We start from the raw sequence: 27,015 nt of genomic DNA on the forward strand, positions 1-27,015 counted from the left end.
ATAGGCTAAACAGCAATTTGGCAGGTTTAAGGTGGTGAAGTGTCGAATTCGAAGCTTTTTAAAGAGACAGTACTTCGATTTTCGAATGGTCGAATTTGTGAAGTATTTTCAATTCGAATCTAATTTTGGCCTATTCGATGGTCGAAGTACCCAAAAATTAATTCGAAGTTTTTGAATTCAAAAATTCACTTCGAATTCCCTTCGACCCTTAGTAAATGGGCCCCTAACTGGGATAAGGGTTACATGATGGAATGAAGAGGCGGGGTTATGCCTATATAGAGTTTTTTGCACATTTAGAATTATATCCTGATGGAGGGAGGTTGTACCCCCCTGAACGTTGATATGATATTGTTGGTGGTGTAAATAAATAAAAAGAAGGGGTACGTGCCCCACTGCAGAAAATTTTTTGTGTGTGCAAAAACAAAAAGCAATTGTTACTGTGGGGGCCTAGCCGGACCGAAGAGGATGACCAGCACCACTACTGCAGATTGAGTGAGTAAACTCCAGGTGTGCTGTGTATCTATTACATTACAATTCCCTGTATAACTCAGTCTGCAACTTTGTACCTTTATATGGTCACAGAACCCCTCTATGACTTGTAATATCCTTATCATTTACAGTAGGGGGTACATTATCCCTAATAATAGATGAGTGATACTCAGAGTTCCCTGTATAACTCAGCCTGCAGCCTTGTGTCTTTATATGGTCACAGAACAACCCCTCAGTGACTTGTAATATCCTTATAATTTACAGTAGGGGGTACATTATCCCTAATAATAGATGAGTGATACTCAGAGTTCCCCGTATAACTCAGTCTGCAGCCTTGTGCTTTTATATGGTCACAGAACAACCCCTTAGAGGCTTCTAATATCCTTATCATTTACAGTAGGGGGTACATTATCCCTTATAATACATGAGTGATACTCAGAGTTCCCTGTATAACTCAGCCTGCAGCCTTGTGCCTTTATATGGTCACAGAACAACCCCTTAGTGACTTCTAATATCCTTATCATTTACAGTAGGGGGGTACATTATCCCTTATAATACATGAGTGATACTCAGAGTTCCCTGTATAACTCAGCCTGCAGCCTTGTGCCTTTATATGGTCACAGAACCCCTCTGTGACTTCTAATATCCTTATCATTTACAGTAGGGGGTACATTATCCCTTATAATATGAGTGATACTCAGAGTTCCCTGTATAACTCAGTCTGCAGCCTTGTGCCTTTATATGGTCACAGAACAACCCCTAAGTGACTTCTAATATCCTTATTTACAGTAGGGGGGTACATTATCCCTTATAATACATGAGTGATACTCAGAGTTCCCTGTATAACTCAGCCTGCAGCCTTGTGCCTTTATATGGTCACAGAACCCCTCTGTGACTTCTAATATCCTTATCATTTACAGTAGGGGGTACATTATCCCTTATAATATGAGTGATACTCAGAGTTCCCTGTATAACTCAGTCTGCAGCCTTGTGTCTTTATATGGTCACAGAACCCCTCAGTGACTTCTAATATCCTTATCATTTACAGTAGGGGGTACATTATCCCTTATAATACATGAGTGATACTCAGAGTTCCCTGTATAACTCAGTCTGCAGCCTTCTGCCTTTATATGGACACAGAACCCCTCAGTGACTTCTAATATCCTTATCATTTACAGTAGGGGGTACATTATCCCTTATAATACATGAGTGATACTCAGAGTTCCCTGTATAACTCAGCCTGCAGCCTTGTGTCTTTATATGGTCACAGAACAACCCCTCAGTGACTTCTAATATCCTTATCATTTACAGTAGGGGGTACATTATCCTTTTAATACTTGTGTAATACTAAAAGTTTCCTGAATAACCCAGCCTGCAGCCTTGTGCCTTTATATGTATATATACAATTATACATTCATATAGTTCAGTAGGAAGAGATCCCTAGGTTTGATCATAGCCTGTACACAACATCCCTCCCAACTGTCACGTTTTCTGCAGAACAGTCCCGATTCTAACAGCTTAGGGTTTCTTACTGAAATGTCCCAACTCTCTCTTTGATCTCCTGCACTGACACCTGAAAGATACAAAGTTTCTGAACCGTAATTAAAATAAGAAGCATTTTGGCAGAGAGCTCAGAACATTCAGCATTTGATACTTTTGTAACAGCTCCCGAAGTTTTGCAGAAACAACCCCCAGATTTGCATCTCTACTTGTGTAGAGATATAATAAAACTATGCCACCATTTCTACTAAGCATAATTTAGCAGAAACAGCCACCGACATTTGCTTATTGTCTGTACCATAAAATGATGTTGGCATCGGTATTCCCTGTACAGGAAAATCAACTTAATTTTACTTATTGTTTGTACAGAGAGAGAGACAGTAATGATCATCAGATATTTCCCTATAATACACAAAAACCATAAATATCTTGTAAATGATATCCTTATCAACGGTGACTAGTGATGTCATCAGTTATAAACGGTGAGTAGTGATGTCATCAGTTATAAACGGTGAGTAGTGATGTTATCAGTTATAAACGGTGAGTAGTGATGTCATCAGTTATAAACGGTGAATAGTGATGTCATCAGTTATAAACGGTGAGTAGTGCTGTCATTTTTGTCACATGACTCACTAAAATTTCTGTATTATAATAAATAAAGTACTCCTTCTTGGGAAATATGAGGCTATTAGAAGTAACGAAGTTCCATGACCTTCAGCCTCGTGTTTTTTATATGGTCATGGAACTCCTCGGTGACTTATAATATCCTTATATTTTACAATAAATCACTATATATTGCTACTTTTTTCTCAGGGATTGTGACTGTAAGGCATGAGTTTCTTGGCATGAGACTGTAAGTGGGGGATAGTGTTTATATAAAGGCAAGATTTTCTCAGGGGTTGGGACAGTAGTAGGGGGATGCCAACAGGTGGGTTCCGTTTGCATATTAAATGCCCATTGCCATAAATGCTCAATAAGACAAAACAATCATATGTTCCCTTTCAGTATTCCAACGGCACTAGAACAGTAATAGCTAACTGCTCATTGGTTGCTATGGGTTACTGGACTGGGACATAACATTCACCTGGTTATCATATCACAACTTTGCATAGTGACAAATAGACCTAATTGTGGGGGGGGGGATTGGCAGAGGGAGAGACTGTTTGCTTTGCATAAGAGCCCCCTTAACTTCCAAATGCTCTTTGGACATAAAGAAAATATTTTTTTACAGGTACAGGATTCCCTTATCCAGAAAGCTCCAAATTACTGGAAGACCATCTCCTTTTTAAAAATGACTTTCTTTTTCTCTGTTATAATAAAACAATGTCTTGTACTTGATTACATAGACATTAGCTGTATATAAAGTGTTTGGCCGCTAGAGGGAGTAAGAGTAGTGAAACATATAGAAAGGGGTGGAGTTTAGAAGAATATAAAAGGGAGACAAGCCACAGGGGCACATGTGCAATACAGGAGGAACATGTACTGAAGAAGTCACCTTGCAGGAGAACCACAACCAGGACCCAAGTGGGTAGGAAGTGTGAGGCTCAGTTAGCATAGGTTTAGTATAGTTATAGTGTATCAGTGTTATGAGTCAGGACAGTGAACCAGAGATTTTTTTGTGTGGGGTTTGTGTGTCTTTATCTTCAGGGGGATTTGAGAAGATGTCTGACATAGTGATCTTTCCCCTTCATTTATTTAGTCTTTATCTTGTTACAGAAATCGAATTACATAGTAACATGGTAACATAGTAAGTTAGGTTGAAAAAAGACACACGTCCATCAAGTTCAACCTTTTAAGTCTGTATATAATCTGCCTAACTGCCAGTTGATCCAGAGGAAGCAAAAAACTCCATCTGAAGCCTCTCCAATTTGCCTCAGAGGGGGAAAAAATCCTTTAAGTCTCAGTCTAGTCCCTGGATCAACTTGTACTATGAGCTCTCCCATATCCCTGTATTCCCTCACTTGCTAAACACCATCCAACCCCTTCTTATACCTATCTAATGTATCAGCCTGTACCACTGATTCAGGGAGACAATTCCACATCTTCACAGCTCTCACTGTAACAAACCCCTTCCCAATATTTAGGCAGAACCTCTTTTCTTCTAATCAAAATGGATGGATTACCTTGCGTCAGCTGGAAAGACCTACTGGTAAATAAAGCATTAGAGAGATTATTATATGATCCCCTTATATATTTATACATAGTTATCAAATAACCCCTTTAGGTCACCAGTGAGTTAATAATAGCAAACATCATTGTCCCATACCGCGGCAGGCCCAACTGCAGCAGAAAAACTCCTCCGTTCCCAGTTCCGCCCTCAACCACACACACACAATGTCAGGGGAGCCATCTGGGCAGGAACTAGGGGTAGGCAGAGTAGGCACGTGCCTAGGGTGCAAAGCTGGGAGGGCGCCAGGCACGTACCTTCTCTGTCGCCTACCCCAAGTCCGGCTCCCTTCTCTTCCCGACTCGGCATTTTTTCGCGCTTCTCAGCGCTTGTGCGCATGCGTGCGAGCTTGAATGTGCGCTTGCGCACGCGAGCTTGAATTTGCGCATGCGCACGCTAACTTGAATTCGCGCACGGGAACGCAAATTTGTGCAGGCGCCGCGACTGCCGGGCCTGCCTAGGGCGCCTGCCCAGCGTGGCCCGGCACTGCATCTGGGAGTCACATTAGTGACCAAGCAAATAGTCACCCGTTTCACTTGAAAGTAGTAACGCATAATGTAAGAGGGCTCAACTCCCCAAATAAAAGGAAAATGGCGCTTACTGACTATGCTAAAATGAAAGCAGATGTAATCCTGCTACAAGAGACCCACTTTTCACGTTCCTCATTCCCAAAACATATGAGTAAAGCATTCCCCAACTGCTATTTTTCTAACGGAGACACAAAATCGAAAGGGGTGGCCATTCTGTTTCACAGACATGTGAAATTTCAATTACAACGGAAATTTATAGACCAAGAAGGATGTTATGGGATAGTTACTGGACTACTACAGAACCAAATGGTCACTATGTCCTCAATCTACGCACCAAATACAAGTAAGACAACGTTCTTCCTGACATTTTTTGAGAAGCTAGTGGAGATTAGGGAAGGCAGAGTGATAGTGGGAGGCAGAACCTCCATCAGAAATCGCAGGGCCCCATATGACAAAATTTTCTGGGCTGCGCCCACCGCAAGCCCCACCTACAGGTCAGCTCTCCCCACCCCACAGGTCTGCCCCCCACCACACAGTAAAAAAACAAAAAAAATATTGGTGGCTAGGGTTCCCACGTTAATAAAAAATAAAAAGATTTTGGTGGTCAGGGCCCCCCCATAAAAAAACATTTGTGGCCAGGGCCCCCCCATTAAAAAATATTGGTGGCTAGGACCCCACATGAGAAAAATAAATTGGTGGCCAAGGCCCCCCCCACATTATGAGAAAATTGGTGGCCAGGGCCCCTTAAACGTCCATGCCTTCCCGAAGTCAGCAGCTCTCAGAAAGATGGGGGGCCCGGCTAATCAAGTAAGTGTGGCAAGGCCGGGCCCCCTTACCCTTGGGGCCCCCTTCAACTCTCCCCCCTGATGACTGCCCTGGTGGGAGGAGACTTCAACACGATCTTACATAACAACTAAGATAGATCCAGGGATACTCTTGCAGCTAAAGAACCACCGGAACTCTCAGCTGATACCAAACGTCTCACAAAACATTTGAGAGACTTGGCTATGGTGGATATATGGAGGGAAAACCCCCCCCTCGACAGAGACTTTACCTATTTTTCTTCAGTACACAGCTCATACTCACGCATAGATTTCTTGTTCACTGACTCCACTCAGGTTGCATTAGTGGGGTCAGCCAAAATACACGATATAACCTGGTCAGACCATGGGATGGTAGAGGCCGTCTTTGACCATTGGGAAGCAACAAGAGGCAGAAGTAATTGGAAACTAAATGACTCAATTCTCATAGATCAGGAGACCTGCGCAACTGTGAGGAAAACCTTGACTGATTACTTTAGAGAAAATAATCTCAAGGATTATCAGATGGGATGCGCATAAGGCAGTGGTTAGAGGGGTACTGATCAACATAGCAGCCCAGGCAAAAAAAGAACAACTCAAGAAGGTCTCTTTAATTACAGATGAGCTACATAGGCAATCAATGCAACATAAACAAGAACCCACTCCAACAACTTTACATCGTATCAACCTACTGAGAGCAGATTTGACGCAACTTCTGGCGGATAAATCGGCATTCGCATTAAACAGAACCAAACAGAAAAACTTTGAATACGCTAACAAACCCCACACCATGCTAGCACGCAAGCCAAGAGAATGCAATGCAGCGCACGCAATACAAGCCATGCGGGATCCAAAGGGACACATTACAAGAGACACACTCAAGATAGCAGAAATGTTTCGAAAATTCTTTAGCAACACAATCAAGGCAATCCCAGATATTATCGGACTGGAAGAAGCCTCTCCTATCCCCGGAGCAACAAGATCAGCTAAAAGCCCCCATTACACAAGAGGAAATCCAGGAAGTGATCAAAAATGCCAAATCTGGTAAATCTCCAGGACCTGATGGATACTCTGCCCGATACTATAAACAATTTAAGAAAATGTTATCCCCACAGCTGGTTGCACTTTGTCAATCTTTTTTGGATGGACACTCCCCTATAATGCACATGCAAGCAGCAACTATATGTATGATTCACAAGGAAGGAAAGGTTCCATTGAACTGTGAGAGTTATCGCCCGATCTCATTGATAAATGTGGATATGAAGTTATTTGCTAAAATTCTAGCCACCAGACTAGCCATTCATCTACCCTCAATGGTACACCCGGACCAAGTGGGATTCATTCCGGGTCGACAGGCAGGGGATAATGTCAGGAAAGTCATCACTCTAACCTATCTGGCAGAGAAACAATCAACCTCCACAATGCTGCTGTCATTAGATGCCCAAAAGGATTTTGGTAGACGAAACTGGAAATATATGATGATGATACAAGAGGAAATACAAACACCGCTCCCCTATATAAGGGGTGTACAACAACTTTATAACGCCCCCTCAGCCAAAGTCGCAATGATGGAAACACTCTCAGAAGAAATTAAGGGGGGGACGAGACAAGGATGCCCACTCTCCCCTCTTCTGTTTGCCCTCTCACTGGAACCACTAGCCAATGCCATAAGAAACCATTCACAAATAAAAGGCATAAGGGTAGGAGAGGCTGAATACAAAATTAGCTTATACGCAGACAACGTTCACCTCAAACCTCGCTACCATACCAAGATAAACAATTCCAAATCACAAGCAATTTTAATCAGGATGCATTCGGCGGAGAAAAAATTATGACAAACCAACTTTGACTTCCATAGGCAAGAACAACATATTAAATACCTAGGAATGCAGCTAACTGTGAAATATGATTCCCTCTATGACAGCAACTATGCACCACTGATCACCTCCTTAAAATCAAGCTTACAGACCTGGAGTAGCGTAAAAATGACGCTACTCCCCAAGAGACTATACCTTTTCAGAGTCCTCCCAATCCAATTCCCAGAAAGGACTGCTCACTCACTACAAAAAAAGCCATCAAACAGTTTATCTGGGAAAATAAACGCCCTAGAATAAAACTAGACATAATGTCGAAGCTTAAAAACATAGGGGGAATAGGGGTGCCAAATGTATTCAGATATTATCTGGCAGGGAGACTATCGGAAGTGGTATCAATGCACAGAAACCCAGTCATGCCGTGGTTAGACATTGAAAACGAGGCTCTGACCCCACTGACACTAGATCAGATTATCTGGATCCCCGAAAAAGACAAAAACATACAGACAGTCTCCCCCCCCACAACAGTGCACACAATACAAATATGGGACAAATTCAGGGAAAAGTTACATCTATCTGCACGCAACTCGCTGTTTTGCAAAAAATTCCCGCCAGGACTTGAAATACGAGACTTCCTTTCTTGGATGGATAAGAAAGCTTACCTATGCACATCTCCCCCTCTTCTCAGTTGACTGGGTGCTCCTGTCTAAAGAAGCTGTAGACACCTTCATGAGGTCAGCCAAAATCACCTGTAAGAGACCTTAAAGGGCATGTAAAGACAAAAAAATAAAATCCCATTTTTACTTTCTTTAATGAAAAAGAAACCTATCTCCAATATACTTTAATTAAAAAATGTCTACCGTTTTTATAAGAAACCTGACTGTATGCAGTGAAATTCTCCCTTCATTTACTGCTGTGGATAGGAATTGTCAGACGGTCCCTAACTGCTCTGCAGGGAAACAATCATACTTATGAACAGCAGGGGGAGCCCCCGCCTTACTTCCCAACCATGCAGAACTCAAGCAGCTTTGTTTATGATGATCCCTAAGCAGCCCAGACCACACTGAGCATGTGCACAGTCTTGGTCTTGCAAAAATGTTTAACAAAGTTACAAGATGGTGACCGCCTGTAGCCAACTTTGAAAGCATAAATCATTTGTTTGATTAGGCTTGTGGTGCAGTAAGTTCATGTTTATGTTTAGTATACAAAATACAGCATTTCTAGCCTTATTCTATTTTAGACTTTATATGCCCTTTCAATACATTTGCTAAGAAGGACGCCGACTAGTGGACCCGCCTCTCTAAAGTGGGTGCTTCCATTATTAAACATAGCTATTATTTTTCTTCCATATGCCGTAACCTGTACGGACCCAAATAAAAAGAAAATGTTGAGACTCCTCTTCCAATTGGAGCAGCCTTTTCCTCCAGCTGGGTAACTAAAACCACATTCCTGACTTTCCCAGCTGTGTGAGAAGTTACAGGGAGGGTCCCTTGAAAGGAACCGCATGCAAAGCGAGCAGAATGAGGGTGGCCTCTACATGCTGGGCTTTTTAGAAGCTTCCAAGAGGCCAACTACATATATGGCTCCCTTACACCAGTCAGGACAGTTCAGGAAAATAAAGCCCTTTTCATCTTCTCGAGATCAGTTTAAAGTTAAGAAGAAACGACATTTGAAAACTCAGTTCGTCGTTGGTCTCTAAAGATCCTCTTTGAGTTCTGAACAGTAAAGATATGAGAGAATGACTTAATCATGCAGGAGTCACACTATGTCAGTCTCCACCCACCCCCTAATGCGCTATACCCACCAAGGGCCAGGTTTACACAAGTAATGTACATTAAAAGGGGAGCTCTCACCAAATACCATAAAATATGGGGCCCCTGGTTGGATAGGTACCCCCTGCATCCACAACAACCTAATGTGCTGTAGGACTCAAAATCTAAAAATTGTGCAAAAGTTTGTAATATGATACTCTCAAAACGAATACGACATATCTATGTTAATAAAAGTGGTACGCTCTGGGTCAATAGTAATGTATATAATGACTGTCAAATGTGTATATATATATATATATATATATTTATATATATATATATATATATATATATATATATATATATATATATATATATACTTTCCTGTAATAACTTACCCCGGTGGGGGTGGTGGGGTTCGGCGGGGACGCCCGCCATACTCCAAGCGGGGACGCCCGCAAGGATCTTCTGCGCCTAGGGCGCGCGCGCCGCATCTGTCTGCGTCTTAAAGCGCAGGCGCGCTGGCGTATGACGTCAGCGTGCAATGGCGGGAATTTTAAATGTATTTAAAGAGACAGTTTGTATATTGCCCGTGATAGGACTAGTTTCCTGGTGCCTTTGAGCCTTTGTGCATCTGTTCATGTTTGTTATTGATCTCCTGTTGTGACCTTGCCTGTTTTTGACCATCCTGATATCCGTACTCCGACCCAGCCTGTATTTTGACTACTCCTTCTGCCTAATCCCTTTCTGATTGATTAACCGGTTTGACCCTTTGCCTGCCTGATGATCCTAGTTATCTGCCTGCCTGACTACGATTCTGCCTTATCCTGTTGTACCGCGACCTTCGGCCTAACTGACTTTAAACAGTCGTGCCCCTTTGCTTGCCAGAACTCTTCGCCTTGCTCCTCTCGAAAAGTCCAGGTGGCATCTGAGTAAGCTGAGGGCTCCTCCCGAAGCCAAACGCGGTCACACTACTGGTGAAGCCGAGCCGAGACCAGGGAGTTTGGCACTAGTTCTGGTTTAAGGTGCCGACCATGACATTTCCAATGAGTATCCGCACTCCAAGGCTGCTGCAAAAGGAGGGGTTCACGGTAATTTTGTATCAATTATCTTCAGACCAGCACCCCTTTAAAAATATAAATACGTGAATAAATATTTATATTTATTTACATTTTTATGGAAATACAAAGATGTATATTTATGCACGAGTGATATGCACATGATGGACACGAACTTGTTAATTTTAATATATACGAATATTCACCATATGTGATAGGCACTTAATTGAAACACATGATTCACACTGAAATGTTAATTGAATGAGGGCACTGATTGGTCTGAGATGAAGCACTTTGTTATTTAATGTGAGTTTTTAAAGTTTTGCATCATCCTTGAAAAAGGTCCAAATGTGGACCGAAACGTCGGGTATTTCATACTATGCAACAATAAATTACTAAGTTATTAAAGAGAGTGCTGGTCTGAAGATAATTGCTTATATATATATATATATATATATATATATATATATATATATATATATATATATATATATATATAGTGAATAAAGTACCCCCTCTTGTAAAATATAAGGATATTATAAGTTACTGAGGAGTTTCATGACCATATAAAAACACGAGGCCGAAGGCCGAGTGTTTTTATACAGGTCATGGAACTCCGAGGTAACTTCTAATATCCTCATATTTTACAACTGGGGGTACTTTATTTATTATAATACACAAATTTCAGTGAGTCATGTGACAGAAATGACATCAGAACTCACCGTTTATAACTGATGACATCAGAACTCACCGTTTATAAGGATATAATTTACAGGATATTCATGGCTTTTGTGTATTTTATATATATATATATATGTACACATGCAATTATTGTCTGAAAGCAAACTAACCATTGTTACTGGAAAAGTCATACTTACTCTTTCTTTTTTGTATATATGTTTTTAAACTTAATAAACTAAAGATAAAAAAACTTAAAAAAAAAAAGATAGAGAATGAATAAATTAGGTTTTTAATCCAATACAGAAAATAATTTAACTATTAAAGTGTCTTAAAATGGTCAAAAACGTCCACAGATAAGTGAATGGCAGGAAGTTTCCATTTATTCACTGCAGTCGTTGCCCTTCCTTCGAAGTCATGGTCCAAGCATGGAGGGTGGTCATTGGGCTCTGGTTGTACCCAAGTCCCAGGGCACTAGTTGAAGTGCATTAAGCAAATTCAGTGAAATCGTCCACAGCAGAAATGAGCCGTGTCCTCTGGCCAGTTTCAAAAGCACCAGGGGGAGTCTGTGGGTTCTGTGAAGGGGGCTTGTTGGAGATAGTAGTGACCTGGTAGGGCATGCTGGAACTCAGCTCCTGCAACTCCTCTTGTATCTGGAAGGGAAGCAGAAAATATCACTGTACTTGGCTCTATGTTGATCATGTAGACCCAGCCTGGTATGAGGTCATGTGTCAGGGTGCTGCACACAGAAAAGACAAGTGTATCACAGGAGCAAAGGGCAGAACTGACTAACAGGTTCTTTGTTGCCCCAGGGCAGGTTCCTGGGGTGTTTAGGAGGGGGCTGAATCATTCCCAGAAATACCAAGTGGCTACGGTGCTTCCAGCCTTTTATACTACAGTTGCTTTACCTTTGGTCTCATCTTCTTTATGTGTCGGAGCCTGGCAATCCATTTAGAAGGGTAAATGTCCGTAGGGTTGGACCTACTGTGATGGACTTGGGAAGCCATCTGAAATTTAAGGAAACAAACAAATTTAAAAAAAACAGAAAGTTGAGGTTTCTCCAATTAAAGAGACGTCAGCTCTCACTTTATCAGCCATTTTTCAGAGTCCCCAATAGTTATTCATATTTTATACCAAAAATGAAGTGTAGATGTTCCAGGCGGACTACGGCCTTTACCACTGACCTGCCCACATGCCAATTTATAAAGCGGGTCAAATGTGTCTGTTTGGGCCAAGAAAACAGAGTGTATGTGGGCATGAGCTGTATTTCAGTTAAAGGAGCAGTAACACCAACAAATAAGTGTTTTAAAGTAATGAAAATATCATGTAGTGTTGCCCTGCACTGGTAAAACTGATGTGTTTGCTTCAGAAACACTACTATAGTTCATATAAACAAGCTGCTGTGTAGCCATGGTGGAAATTGAAAAAGACTATATGGCGCAGGTTAAATAGTGGATAACAGATAACACCATTATGTTCTACAGAGCTTATCTGCTGTGTCTCCTGAGCCTTTTCTCCTTTGAATGGCTGCCCCCATTGCTACACAGCAGCTTGTTTATATAAACAATAGTAGTACTTATCTGTTATCTACTGTGTATCCTGTGCTTGAATGGCTGCCCCCATGGCTACACAGCAGCTTGTTTATATAAACTATAGTAGTACTTATCTGTTATCTACTGTGTATCCTGTGCTTGAATGGCTGCCCCCATTGCTACACAGCAGCTTGTTTATATAAACTATAGTAGTACTTATCTGTTATCTACTGTGTATCCTGTGCTTGAATGGCTGCCCCCATGGCTACACAGCAGCTTGTTTATATAAACTATAGTAGTGTTTCTGGAGCAAACACACCAGTTTTACCAGCGCAGGGCAACACTGCATTATATTTTTATTACTTTAAAACAATTTAAATTTTTGATGTTACAGTTCCTTTAACTGCATGTCTGTGACCTGATTAGACTGCAGGACTGTCTGTCCCAGATTCCTATAGAGAGCAAAAATATAGACCCCTGAAAGCAAACAAACAATGGGTCATTAACAAAGACCCAGAGAAGAAGGGCAAGAGCACTAAGGAGAACAAGAGAGTGCGATTTAGCGATCATTCTTTTGCCAATTCTTCCATATTCCAGGTGAGGTGCAAGGAGCAGCATCAACAATCTCTGTTCTCACTACCTGGACTATGGACAGAGCCCCACTGTAGCCTTAGGGGGTGGAAGGAGGTCAACTTCGCGCCTCCCCCTCTTTCGGCCATCATATATATGGCGCTGGCAGACACAGGCAGCAGTGTTCCATGCAATCACCTCCTCGTATACAATAGGCATATTTCTCACACAGGCACCATGGGGAATAAAGATCCTGCAGCTGGAATAGACACACAGTGAAACCTCGATTTTAAGTCCCCTGAAATTTTTCCTGCATTTTACATTTTTTAATCTGTGGTCTCACCAATTTATAATGAATTTCAATGGGTGCATTTCCCTGATTTTAAGAAATGTTTTCCCGGATTTTACATCAAAATTTAGTCCTGATGTTCCCAAAAACTGCTTTTTCCCCCACTCTATGAATGTTATTATTTGTGCAATAAAGAGGTTTAAAATAGTAACCAGATGTATATTTTGCACACGAGGAGAAAGGCAGGACACTGAGGACTGCGGTCTCAATTATTAACTATTTTGTTAGTCTAAAAAAACGCAAACCCCCAGCGCCTTAGCGTAAAAGAGAATCAAAGAATGAAGTGCTGCTTTTTCGTATTAACCCAAACAATAGCAGCTTCCGATTTATCGCTGGAGAACCAAAGGCTTGCCGACGCGCATTTAACGTTGGCGAATGGGCTAATCTTGTTTCCGTATGGCATTATATATCTTCCGCATCTGACGTCATTCTGGTATGGCGAGAGGTGCGCATCAGGTTATACGTCAGTGCGTATTCGTTTCGCCAGCAGTGTGACTCATCGATGTGTCGCTCTCTCCTACGTTGTCCATTAGGGGAGTTTCCAGCTTGGAGTCTGACCTCCTCTTCTAAGGGGAAATGTCATGTGACTTTCATTTCACCATAATGATAAATAATACATGCACTGATCACATAGTCTATATTTATTAATTATGGGCAATTGATTCATGACCTATATTAGGGGGGTCATTTCCATATGATGAATAATTGGAAAGGGTTGTTATGAAAGAAGGAAGGTTGTATTTGGATTTTGACATAAGAGAATTTACAAGAAAAGACTATATTGAGAATTCGATTAACTTGTTAGAGAAAGGCATTGAATAGCATATTCTCGTTTATCCCATGGGGAGAGTCAGTATGCCCTTTAAAGATCCAATGAGCCATTTAAAAAGTTCTTGTTCAAGGTCACCATTTCTTATTCCCAGGTTAATTTTCTCAATAACCCAAAATTTTAAGTTCACTGGATTCATATTATGATGTTGTTTAAAATGCCATGCTACAGTCGAAAGGGTTATGTCCTTTTTCTTAATTTTCGCAGGTTGTTTCCCCTGCGGGGAATGTAACACGTGTGAACAAACACTCAAAATATCCTCCTTTACTGACAGATTTGGCAAAAGACATGAAGTCAATAACTATATCAACTGCAAATCAAAGGGGGTAATATACTGCTTGGAATTAATAAAAAGATATACAGGAATGACCACACAAATTAGATTCCTGCACGGGTCCATTTTTTGAGACCCGTACCCGACCCGTACCCGCAACCTGCAACCCGCATTCTTACCCGCTTGGACCTGCTACCCTACCCGACCTGCAAGTACCTTATCCGCAACCCGGACCCGCAGACCGCTGACCATCAAGAATCAGGAAGTGCTGTCATTGTAAACCGGAAGTGACATCATCGGAAGTAGCCGTGATCAGAAAAAAGGCGTAAAACAGGAAGAACAGTCATTGTAAACCGGAAGTGATGTCATCCGAAGTAGCCGTGATCAGAAAAAAAGGAGTAAATATCGCTATTGAGAAGACCCGCGGGTACCCGACCCACTGCAGGACTCTAACACAAATGGTCAAAATACGGATACAGCATTGCAGCTCCATACGAAATGCTGGGAAAATTAAGAAAAATGACATAACCCTTTCGACTATAGCATGGCATTTTAAACAACATCATAATATGAATCCAGTGAACTTAAAATTTTGGGTTATTGAGAAAATTACATGAAAATTTTGAATGACGGGCAGGCACCACTCCGGAACACCAAAAATATACAGTCAATTATATATAAAAAGCTAAAAGCCTGACGCATTTCGTGTACGTCCTGGACACAATCATAGGCTAACTTGTTTCTGATACATAGGAAGTATCTTGGGCGGAGTTAAAATTGATGGATGTCTGTCTGTCCTTGCCCCTAGTGGCTCATTTGTAGAATCACAATCTGTATAGTTAAAGTACAACTAAGTATTACAGCATAGATTTAAAAAAACATTTGTTTAGGTACATTTTATATACATAATGCAAATTAATGTATATATATATATATATATATATATATATATATATATATATATATATATATATATATATATATATATATATATATATATTTGTCCAACCATATCGCACTCCATGTTTAAAACATAGCCTTTATTTAGCTTATTAAAATGTAGCAAATAGTAACATTCTTAGTGTCAAAGAAATAGCGTCATTTGTAGCAAGACACTTATCTGATGGAAGTCCAGCATGAACGCTCGATTTAACCACACTCACGCGACTTTTCGGGAAGCGTCCGTTCCCTTTCTCAAGCGTATTTCTCGTGTAGTGGCGTATCAGATCCGTCCCTATTGTGAGGACGCGTCATCACAGTTACTTACCACGTAAGCTCCTCCTGACAAGGAAGCTAACGGAAGCTCCTCCTGACAAGGAAGCTAACGGTTTTTGCAATGGAGTCCTACACGCCACTACACGAGAAATACGCTTGAGAAAGGGAACGGACGCTTCCCGAAACGTCGCGTGAGTGTGGTTAAATCAAGCGTTCATGCTGGACTTCCATCAGATAAGTGTCTTGCTACAAATGAATCACTACATTGCTTTGCTACAAATGACGCTATTTCTTTGACACTAAGAATGTTACTATTTGCTACATTTTAATAAGCTAAATAAAGGCTATGTTTTAAACATGGAGTGCGATCTGGTTGGACAAATATAGTTTGAAAAGTGGAATTACTCACCGCTACTGAGATCAGCACCCTATACTCCACTGTGTATCAGCAAAGAACCCTGGGATTAGTGCATCACGATTTTTGGGATTGTATATATATATATATATATATATTAGGGATGCACCAAATCCAGGATTCGGTTCGGGATTCGGCCAGGATTCGGCCTTTTTCAGCAAGATTCGGATTCTTCTGGCCGTCTCAAACCAAATCCTAATTTGCATATGCAAATTAGGGGTGGGGAGGGAAATCCCGTGACTTTTCGTCACAAAACAAGGAAGTAAAAATGTTTTCCCCTTCCCATCCCTATCTTGCATATGCAAATTAGGGTTCGGTTCGATATTCGCCGAATCTTTCACAAAGGATTCGGGTATTCAAATAGTGGATTCGGTGCATCCCTAATATATATATATATATATATACCCTAATATATATATATATATAATATATAATATATATATATATATTTGAATATACAAATTTTCAAAAAATACAAATTAATATAAACAAGTATAAATACACAATCGGGGTTTCGTTAGATAAAGCAAGAGATAAGTCATAAAGTCATAGTTTAAACCTAATGGTTGTCTGGTTACTAGGTGGAAAATCCATTTGGCTTATTTTCTTAGAAGGTCAGAAGTTCTATTCCCTCCACGAATATTTGGTACTATGACTTTGATCTGGGAATAAGAAATGGTAATCTTAAACAAGAACTTTTAAAACTGGAGAGTTATTGGATCTTTAAAATGCATACTGTCTCTCCCCATGGGATAAATGAGAATATACTATTCAATGCCTTTCTCTCACTGTAAGGAAGAATTACCTTCCACATCCACGCTGATGGTATTCTGCAATCCAAGATGGCGGCGCCCAGTTCTTCCACGAGGTTCTTCCCGGGCGCATCGCTGTGACGCCAGCGCGTTTTCGCCAGCGTCGGAACGGACGCCAGCGCCTGAATGGACGCCAGCGTCGGAACGCCTGCACAGTAACGTCCATCTTTTGGCGCCAAAGTAGGTCTATTTAAGGAGCCTGAAGGTCTGCAAACATCGCCCAATTATAGGTTCTACCTTGTATGTACCTGGGTGTGTTAGTGTGTATTGATTCCTGATCTTGACCCTTGTCTGTTTATCGTTATTCAACCCTTGCCGCCTGAACTGACCTATTTGCCTGGACTTTGACCATTCTGTTGCCTAATCCTATTGTACAGCAAACTGTGCTGGACTTCAGCTTCCTCTTAGGTCCGCTGCTCCAGACTGAGCCTTAACAAGTTAATCGAATTCTCAATATTGAATCAATTGCCCATAATAAATAAATATAGACTATGTGATCAGTGCATGTATTATTTTCATTATGGTGAAATGAAAGTCACATGACATTTCCCCTTAGAAGAGGAGGTCAGACTCCAAGCTGGCAACTCCCCTAATGGACAACGTAGGAGAGAGCGACACATCGATGAGTCACACTGCTGGCGAAACGAATACGCACTGACGTATAACCTGATGCGCACCTCTCGCCATACCAGAATGACGTCAGATGCGGAAGCTATATAATGCCATACGGAGACAAGATTAGTCCATTCCTGCTTCGAAAAATCTAACGCGAAACGCGCGTCGGCAAGCCTGTTTAATTGCGAACTAGTAATTACACCTCACACAATCTGGTGTAATAAGTGATACTTAAACTAATTACAACACCAAAAACAGGTAAACATTATACTAAGAAATGTCTCTATACTCATGCTATTTAAAAATTGTATTTATTATGACATATTATGGGCTCCATGTGGGGTTATTAATGTTTTTTAATATCTTATAATAAATACTATTTTTAAATAGATAAAAGTAGTGCTTGGTGCGCTGGACAGCAATGTTAGGGTCTCCCAACCTATAAAGAGAAAGCAATCCCAATAGTATAGTATGTTTGTGCCAAGACCTAAATAAAACTACTCACAAAGGTCTAGCAATTATCAAGCCCGTAAGTGTGTAGGTTCGGTAAAAGCTTGCATCGAAAATTTCGTTCCTAGAGGGAAGAAGCTCCAATAGTGCAGTATGGTAAGTAAAGTAATATAATACGTATTATATCACGTATTATATTATTTTACTTACCATACTGCATTATTTTATTTTACTTACCATACTGCACTATTGGAGCTTCTTCCCTCTAGGAACGAAATTTTCGATGCAAGCTTTTACCGAACCTACACACTTACGGGCTTGATAATTGCTAGACCTTTGTGAGTAGTTTTATTTATTTAATAGAATAGGTCTTGGCACAAACATACTATACTATTGGGATTGCTTTCTCTTTATAGGTTGGGAGACCCTAACATTGCTGTCCAGCGCACCAAGCACTACTTTTATCTACTTTACCCTAAACATGGATTAGTGGATCCACATACCGCAGGTGCTGCTTTTTTACACTTAAAAAGGAGAAAAAGAAACAAGGCGCGGTATCTTCGACCCCTTCAAATAAACTCTACTATTTTTAAATAGCATGAGCATAAGAGAAGATTTCTTAGTACTATTAAAGGAAAACTATACCCCCAAAATGAATACTTAAGCAACAGATAGTTTATATCAAATTGAATGACATATTAAAGAATCTTACCAAACTGGAATATATATTTACATAAATATTGTCCTTTTACATCTCTTGCCTTGAACCACCATTTCGTGACTCTATCTGTGCTGCCTCAGAGATCACCTGACCAGAAATACTACAACACTAACTGTAACAGGAAGAAGTGAGGAAGCAAAAGGCAGAACTCTGTCTGTTAATTGGCTCATGTGACCTTACATGTGGTTTGTATGTGTGCACAGTGAATCTTACGATCTCAGGGGGCGGCCCTTATTTTTTAAAATGGCAATTTTCTATTTATGATTACCCAATGGCACATACTACTAAAAAAGTATATTATTATGATAATGGTTCATTTACATGAAGCAGGGTTTTACACATGAGCTGTTTTACTTAGTATCTTTTAATAGAGACCTACATTGTTTGGGGGGTATAGTTTTCCTTTAAGGCTAATGATAATTTTATAATAGAAGCCAGAGTATCCTCACATTTGAATGTAAAGCCATCTGACGGGCCAGGAAGGGCAGGTTTTTGTCCGACACAATTTTTGCCACACTGGTATCTACAAGGCCTTCCATATCTACATCAAACAAAAAAAAAACAAATTTAAGCGACTTAAATCCACACAGAGATTAAAAGGCTAAAAGGCTCATATGGATTTGGCGCTACCTTTTCGGCACTGCAGCGTCACCAGGTTACTTTCGCATTCCAAAGGCTGAATGTTGACATCTACGAAGTTGAACTGACCCTTTAACAAATACATCAATGACATGTCACAATATAGTCCTTCTCCGGGTTCAAGTGGAAGGAACAAGTCGGTAGAAGACTCACCTTCAGGGTACCCAACTTGTAGAACTCGCCCGAGTCATTATAGATGATATTGACAAAGTTGTTGCCCACGTGCCGTTTCTTATTGCAGAAGTTTGGATCGATCTCTTTGTTTGGCATCAGGGTGGTGATCTGAAAAATAACTAAGGACGGACAGAACCAAGAAAATCTGAATGAGAACTTTATTTATTCTCCCCCCCAAGGAAATTGTTTAGTTTCTTGCCAAATCTAATATTTGTTACATTGAATAAAACACCAAGGTATTATTTTCAGCATCAAAGGAGACACTTTGGGGCAGATTTATCAAGGGTCAAAGTGAATTTGAGGGAATTTTCGAAGTAAAAAAATTCGTAATTTTTTGGATACCTCGACTTAGAATTTACTTCGAATTAGATTCAAAGTAAAATCGTTCGAATATTCAACCATTCGATAATCAAAGTACTGTCTCTTTAAAAAAAACTTTGACTTCAATACTTCGCTTCACCTGCCGAAGTGCTATGTTAGCCTATGGGGACCTTCTAGACCATTTTTCTAAGTCTTCACACATCGAAGTAAAATCGTTCGATGGCACGCTAAAATCGTTTGAATCGTTCGATCGAATGATTTTACTTAGATCGTTCGATGGCCAAATTCGGTGAAAAATACTTTGAATATCGAAGTCGAAGTATTTCAATTCGAGGATCGAATTCCGAAGTATTTATCACTTCGAAATTCGACCCTTGATAAATCTGCCCCCATGTGTGGAAAAACTAGAATGTGCCAGTGCATTATACTCTTTATAAAAAGAATTGTGCTTAAAGGATAAGTAAACCTTTAAAAATAAGTGAATGTAAAATTAATGAGGGGGCTATGCTAAGAAATTTTGCAATGTACATTCATTATTAATTTTCTTTTAATTCCAAGATATTATGGGATACATGTACTGTTAATATGAATGAATTTTGTTACAACAGCGCCACCTGCTGGTCAGTTTCCCACCAGTCTGACCACCAAGTAGTCAAGGAAGTTGCCAGGAGAAAGAAAGAGGCTGCTCTGATGTTCTTCTGCTTAGGAAAGATTTGAGAGATTTTCCTAAGCAGAAGAACATCAGAACAGCCTCTTTCTTTCTTCTGACAACTTCCTTGACTACTTGGTGGTCAGACTGGTGGGGAAATGACCAGCAGGTGGCGCTGTTGTAACGAAATTCATTCATATTAACAGTACATGTATCCCTTAAAGTGGACCCGTCACCCAGACACAAAATTCTGTATAATAAAAGTCCTTTTCAAATTAAACATGAAATCCAATTTCAATTTTTTATTAAAGCATTCATAACTGTTGTAAACTCATTTAAAAATCTCAGCTGTCAATCAAATATTGTCTGCCCCGCCTCTATGCCTAGGCATAGAGGCGGGGCAGACAATTACTTTCACTTTCCATTCAGCACTTCCTAGATGTCACTGCTCTCCCCACATTCCCCCGTTCTCTTCACCATTTAATTGTGTAACCAGGACATGGGGATGGACATCAGGTCCCCCATTCTGGTGCACAAACAAGATTCTGAGATGATACAAGACTTGTCTTAATAACAGTGTCCACAAAATGGCTCCTGCCTGCTTGTTATAATTATGAATTCCCAGACTGAAGGAAATAAGATTCAAATAATTTATATAGTGTAATTAGAGTTCATTTTGCTTGACTAATGTGATAAAATAGGATTTTGAATAATTTTTTTGGGTGACGGGTCCACTTTAATGTCTTGGAATAAAACATAAATCAATAATGAATGTACATTGCAAAAGTGCTTAGAATAGCCCCCTTGTCAATTTATTTTAATGGTTTACGTATCCTTTAATTTACAGCCAAAAAGTGAAACCAGCACCGTAGTATATATATATATTGCCTACAAAATAAGGGCTTTTTTTTTTTGATTTATCCTATGTGTCTCCTTTAATAAAGGTAGTATCACACCGACAACTTTGCCCTTCCGTCATGTTTGCCAACCGGATACAAGGAGCTCTGCGCAGAACTGTACTTGTGTTCAAAATGCGTGATTGTTTTGGACTATACCAAGGAAAGCATTTGGCCGCACCTAGGGAACCCTTCTATTAAATGCAGAAAGCGGTACCTTGCATAATATCATCGTGCCAGCAGTAGGTGAACTGCCCGTCATCTCCACAACCGTCCATCCCTCCCAGAAAGATCTTGTCAGGTTGAGTGTCTTTCAGCTCAATCAGTTTCCCAAGCCCAGTAAGGAACAGGGTGTAGCGGTACGAGCCATGCTCATTGGATAGGATAGCACGCTCATTGCCAACCTGTTCCAATACAATGGATATAGTAATAGGACATCTGCAGATGCTATATATTTTAGAGTGAAGCCACCTGTAAAAGTGTCTTTCCTGCACTCATGGAACTGAACATTATGAATGTAAGAAATGTAAAGAAACAGCTCAGCATTGGTCAGAGACTCACCTGCCCTTCTCCAACATAAAGAACTCCAATTTTGTGGGTGTCATATGGTGGGATTCGATCTAGAAGGCTCATTGTTCTTTCAAACGTCTGCAAGGCAAATAAATAGCTATATAACAGGCTTCAAATGACTTCATGTGTTTCAGTTGGTTGTAAGCAGACCTTCAGGCCTTTGGTACATATTAAAGGAACAGTTCAGTATAAAAATAAAAACTGGGTAAATAGATAGGCTGTGCAAAATAAAAAATGTTCCTAATATAGTTAGTTAGCCAAAAATGTAATGTATAAAGGCTGGAGTGACTGGATGTGTAACATAATAGCCAGAACACTACTTCCTGCTTTTCAGCTCTCTTGGTTTCCACTGATTGGTTACCAGGCAGTGATTTGAGGAGGGACTACATAACTCATAACTGTTGCTTTTGAATCTGAGCTGAATGCTGAGGATCAAACTTACTGAATAGTTATGTCCCATGTGGCCTCCCTTATAGTCACTGACTTAAGCTCCCCATAGACGTGACGATTCTTCTTGCCGAACGACCAATTTTAAGGAAGCCCGACCAATTCTTCGAAATTATCGTGCGGTTAGTGGGATTCGAACGATCGTACATCTTACGATTTTTCGGCCGACATCTGTCAGGAAATTGATCAGCCAGGTCAAAAAATCTTTGTCGGTCCCAGTGCAATGTATCTATGTTTGCAGGGCCAAGCAGGCAGCTCCCCTTTGTTTTCCTGACAAATTGGTCTTTTTAGTTGATGGTAAATTCGTACGATCGTTCTGAGAAGATCGTGGTCTCACGATCAGGATCTGATCTTTTAAAAATCTCAACATCTATGGCTAACTCAGAGTTAGAGAGCTGAAAAGCAGGAAGTAGTGTTCTGGCTATTATGTGAGACATCCAGTCACTCCAGCCTTTATACATTACATTTTTGCCTAACTAACTATATTAGAAACATTTATTTTGCACAGCCTATCTATTTACCCAGATTTTATTTTTACGCTGAACTGTTCCTTTGAGCCTCTATTATAAATGCAGGGTTCAAAATTGAAAAACAGAGCAAATGGCTGTGCTTTTCGCACTTGGAACCCTGTCCCACACTTATGACCTTAGGCGAAGGTTTATTTGTACTTGGCAGCACTGTATCCAGTAGGGGTCAACTGGGGTAATAATATGTGGGCACCCCCCTGGATTCCCCCTAACTTGCATGTCATTAAGACAAGTAAAGCTATGGAGTGCTCAGTGCTGCAAGACGCTTTTTAATTACCCTATACCCACAGCTCTGCAACACATTAATAGCAGATTTATTAAGATTTGAATTGAAAATTCTAATTCAAATTTTCAATTTTTTTTAATGTTCAAAACATGTCATATTCGACTAGGGAATTATCCAAAAAATTCGAATTCTAGATTTTTTCATACTCTGAATTCAAATTTGACTATTCGTCACCTAAAACCTGCTGAATTCATGTATAAGTCAATGGGAGAGGTCCAGGGACCAATTTGGAGAAGTTTGTAGGCTTCCGACATTTGGGTTTTTTCTGAGAAAAAATTTGAATCGAGTTTGGTCGAATTAGAATCAAATTCAATTCGAGTTTTCAGTCGGTAAAATTTATCCGAGTTTTCAATTTACTATTTTTTTTAATAAGTAACCCCCCCAATTGAATTAAGAGTAAAATCAAATTCATGAGAGTTAAAAAAAAAAAACACATGAATTAGAAATACAACCCTTGATAAATGTGCCTCTAAGTAGCAAGTTGTTTTGTAACAGAGCACTAAGGGGTGGTCAATTCCATTGGTTGCTCTACATTGTTGGTTACCAGGGCAGCCAGCCATCACGGGGTGACAGGGGCGAGAGTTGTAGGGGCCCCGAGGGTAAGGGGGGCCCAGCCACGCCACACTTTCTTGATTAGCCGGCCCCCCATCTTTCTGAGAGCTGCTGACTTCGGGAAGGCAGGGCTGGAGCACAAGGGGAGGTATCTTCTGTCCATTACTTTCCCTTATTGGTCACAGAGTTTAAGTCCCAGTTGAGCTGCTCAGGGATTGGATAGCTGAGGTTTAAACTTCTCCTCCAGCTCATCCAATCACCATGCAGCTTTACCAGGACTTGAAATTCTGTGACCAATAAGGGAAGAAAATGCTGTCACTGGAAGAAGATGCAGCCACCTGTGCTCCCCTCCTCCCTTCTGTAGTTGGCAGCTCACTGACAGCAGGTGGGCCACACTAATGAAGTAAGTGTAACATGGCATAACCCTTTGTGGTCCCTGTTGTGTGGTGGGGCCCTGGGCACCAATTTTTTTTTAAACTTCTGGGGGGGGGGCAAATTTTTCCACGTGGGCGTTTAAGGGGCGCCCTGGCCACCAATTTTCTTATAACGTGGGGGGCCCTGGCCATCATTTTTTTTCCCCATGTGGGGTCCTAGCCACCAATATTTTGTAATGGGGGGCCCTGACCACAAATGTTTTTTTCAATGGGGGGGCCCTGACCACCAATAATTTTTTATTAACATGTGAGAACCATAGCCAACAATGTTTTTAGTGTGTGGTGGGGGGGTGGACCTGTGGGGTGGGGAGGGCAGACCTGTAGGTGGGGCTTGTAGTGGGCGCAGCCCAGGGGGCCCAAGAATTTTTTCCGTATGGGGCCCTGCGATTTCTGATGGCGGCCCTGTTGGTTACAATTCATTTCTGTCTATAGAAAGTGACCTGCAAATGAAAGTGGATTTGCAATATAAGCAGCAGTAACTAACACACTGCCTGTGACAAAGCCATTATGCTCTACAATATGACTGGTTCTCAAACATACCCTGGGCTGCTTGCCTTTAATTAGATGTAATGGAGAAAACAATGTCGTGCCACTTACTTGTGTGTTAGGGACCAGTATGGGCTTATTTGACTCATCACCAAAGAACGGCGAATGGTACAACTGCAAAAATACAAAGCTAGGGAGGGAGAAGAATAAAACTGAACATTAGTCCCTTCTCTCAATAAGGAGCAGCATTTACATTTAAGTTATCACTGTTGCAGCGCATTACTAAAAACAGTCCTTTCTTTTGTTTTAATTACATATGCAGAACAGGAAAGGCTAAATCACTGGACAATCACCTGTGTCTGATTTCTTGTGAAGACTCAAGCCTGGGGACCTCAGGCAAGATGAAATGTATATACACAAAAACGGCCACCAGGCAGGGTCCCAGAGTTATGATGGCCATACACAGGGAGATCCGCTCGTTTGGTGATGTCGCCAAACGAGCGGATCTCTCCCCGATGTGCCCACACTGAAGTGGGCGATATTGGGCTGATACGATCGTGGGCCCTAGGGCCCATAGATCGGATTACAAGGATTACAACCTCTGAGGGATGCAACCCTGCAAAGGCCAACCTTATTCAACTTATGTACAGGAACCAAAGATAGTTTACAAGCTTTATGGGCCAGAAGCTTACTGTGTTTAAATGTGTGTACAATTCTCCGTGCAGTGCTGTGTAAGAATCCTTATTCTTATATATATCCTTAAACACATTACCCATTTCCACCAAGCTATGAGTATCGGTTATTCTCCATTAACCAAAAAGAAAGAAATGACCAGTACCTTGGGTCTATTCCAGGCACTTTCTCAGCTTTGGTGCTGTTCTTGAAAGGATCAACCTGAATCCTCCTCCCTCTGCGGGATGGCTCAGAATCAGAGATAGTGTGACCCCTTGGGCGGTGGCCAGTTGGAGATTGCGGAGACAAAACAGGCAACTCTGGTTCCAGTCTCATCCTGCCTTCTGACTTGACTAATAACCCAGTGCTGCGTTCCTCATCAGATTTAGTTCTATGGCTTGAAGGAGTTTCTATGTGGGGCAGTGTTTTGAAGTCGGCAGTTGGCTTCTTCATATCTTCTGTAGAGCTCAACTCTTTAGGAAGCTCTTGCAAGGCCTGAAGTTCGGGAGATGAGCTGGACTTACTCAAAGTCTGAAACGGGACCTCACGAGTGGAGCCCTCAATAGGTATCCCACCAGCATCAGATTCTTCTGTCTGGGTAGCAGCAGACTCTTCTTGACTGGATGTGGATGAAGACTTTATAGAAAATGTATAAAATTAATGAAATACCTCTTACTGGATGTCAATTAATTTATTAGTTTGCCCCCCAACCTGGAATATATGTCTAATGGTCCACATTGGACAGCTGCATTTGATTTGGTTGTGGTAGTAGTAGTAGTAGTAGAAAAAAATCAGAACAAAATGTCCTCACTCTCAAGTTTTTTTTTATTAAGGAGATTAACGTTTCGGCTAGCAATAAATCTTTTTCTACGATTTGATCCTTTATGGCTGCACAGAGGCATTTTTGATCCTTATAATGTGAGTGCCAGCTACATTTCATGATATATATATATATATTAAAATTATAAGGGTATTATGGAGTTTCATGACCATATAAAATCAGGAGGAAGAAGGCAGAGTGTTTTTATACAGGTCATGGAACTCCGAGGTAACTTATAATATCCTCATATTTTGCAACAGGGGGTACTTCACGTGACAAGAATGACATCACTACTCACCGTTTATAACTGATGACATCAGTACTCACCGTTTTTAGGGATATAATTTACAAGATGTTCATGGCTTTTGTGTATCACACACCCCAGACCCACAACCCACCCACGCACCCACCCACGCACCCACACCCACTAAATTGTGTTGCTCCAAAAGGTCTAAATTAAGGGTCCCCAACCTTTTTACTTGTGAGCCACATTAAAATGTAAAAAAGAGTTGGGGAGCAACACAAGCATGAAAAAGTCTCTTGGGGTGACAAACAAGGGCTGTGATTGGCTATTTGGTCGCCCCTATGTGGACTGGCAGCCTTCAAAAGACTCTACTTGGCACTAGACGTGTTTTTTAATCCATTAAAACTTGCCTCCATGCCAGGAATTCAAAAATCAGCACCTGCTTTGAGGACACTGAGAGCAACATCCAAGGGGTAGGAGAGCAGCATGTTGCTCACGAGCTACTGGTTGGGGATCACTGGTCTAAATGGTCAATTAGTGCTAGGCTGCTTTCTAAACTAGCAGGCTTTCCATGTTGCAATATAGTTAGGACAGTAATCATAAAAACAAGAGATTTGTGTAAGTAAATGAAAAACAAGGTTATACACTGATTTACTGTTCACATTGTTTTCATTACATTGTTTTGTTTATTTATTTTTTTAACAGTTTTCACTAAAAGAGATAACACTG

At 40.8% G+C, this 27,015-nt stretch overlaps 1 protein-coding gene across 3 annotated transcripts in view; it reads right to left on the minus strand.

The window, feature by feature from the left end:
* Positions 1 to 11,063: 11,063 nt before the first annotated feature.
* The window catches only part of tsc2.S (TSC complex subunit 2 S homeolog), a 66,974-nt gene continuing 51,022 nt past the window's right edge, over positions 11,064 to 27,015 (minus strand). For all 3 annotated transcript variants that reach the window (XM_041578004.1, XM_041578003.1, XM_041578005.1), the window contains 9 exons: positions 25,389 to 25,858; positions 24,662 to 24,740; positions 21,810 to 21,896; positions 21,466 to 21,652; positions 19,362 to 19,501; positions 19,200 to 19,278; positions 19,019 to 19,110; positions 11,696 to 11,794; positions 11,064 to 11,440 (listed from right to left, as the gene is read on the minus strand). In XM_041578004.1, the coding sequence (XP_041433938.1) occupies positions 11,276 to 11,440; positions 11,696 to 11,794; positions 19,019 to 19,110; positions 19,200 to 19,278; positions 19,362 to 19,501; positions 21,466 to 21,652; positions 21,810 to 21,896; positions 24,662 to 24,740; positions 25,389 to 25,858 (1,398 nt within the window). In that variant the 3' untranslated portion in view covers positions 11,064 to 11,275. The remainder of the gene's footprint in view (positions 11,441 to 11,695; positions 11,795 to 19,018; positions 19,111 to 19,199; positions 19,279 to 19,361; positions 19,502 to 21,465; positions 21,653 to 21,809; positions 21,897 to 24,661; positions 24,741 to 25,388; positions 25,859 to 27,015) is intronic.

This window comes from Xenopus laevis, chromosome 9_10S (genome assembly GCF_017654675.1).
Source record: "Xenopus laevis strain J_2021 chromosome 9_10S, Xenopus_laevis_v10.1, whole genome shotgun sequence".
In the NCBI taxonomy this organism is placed as follows: domain Eukaryota; kingdom Metazoa; phylum Chordata; class Amphibia; order Anura; family Pipidae; genus Xenopus; species Xenopus laevis.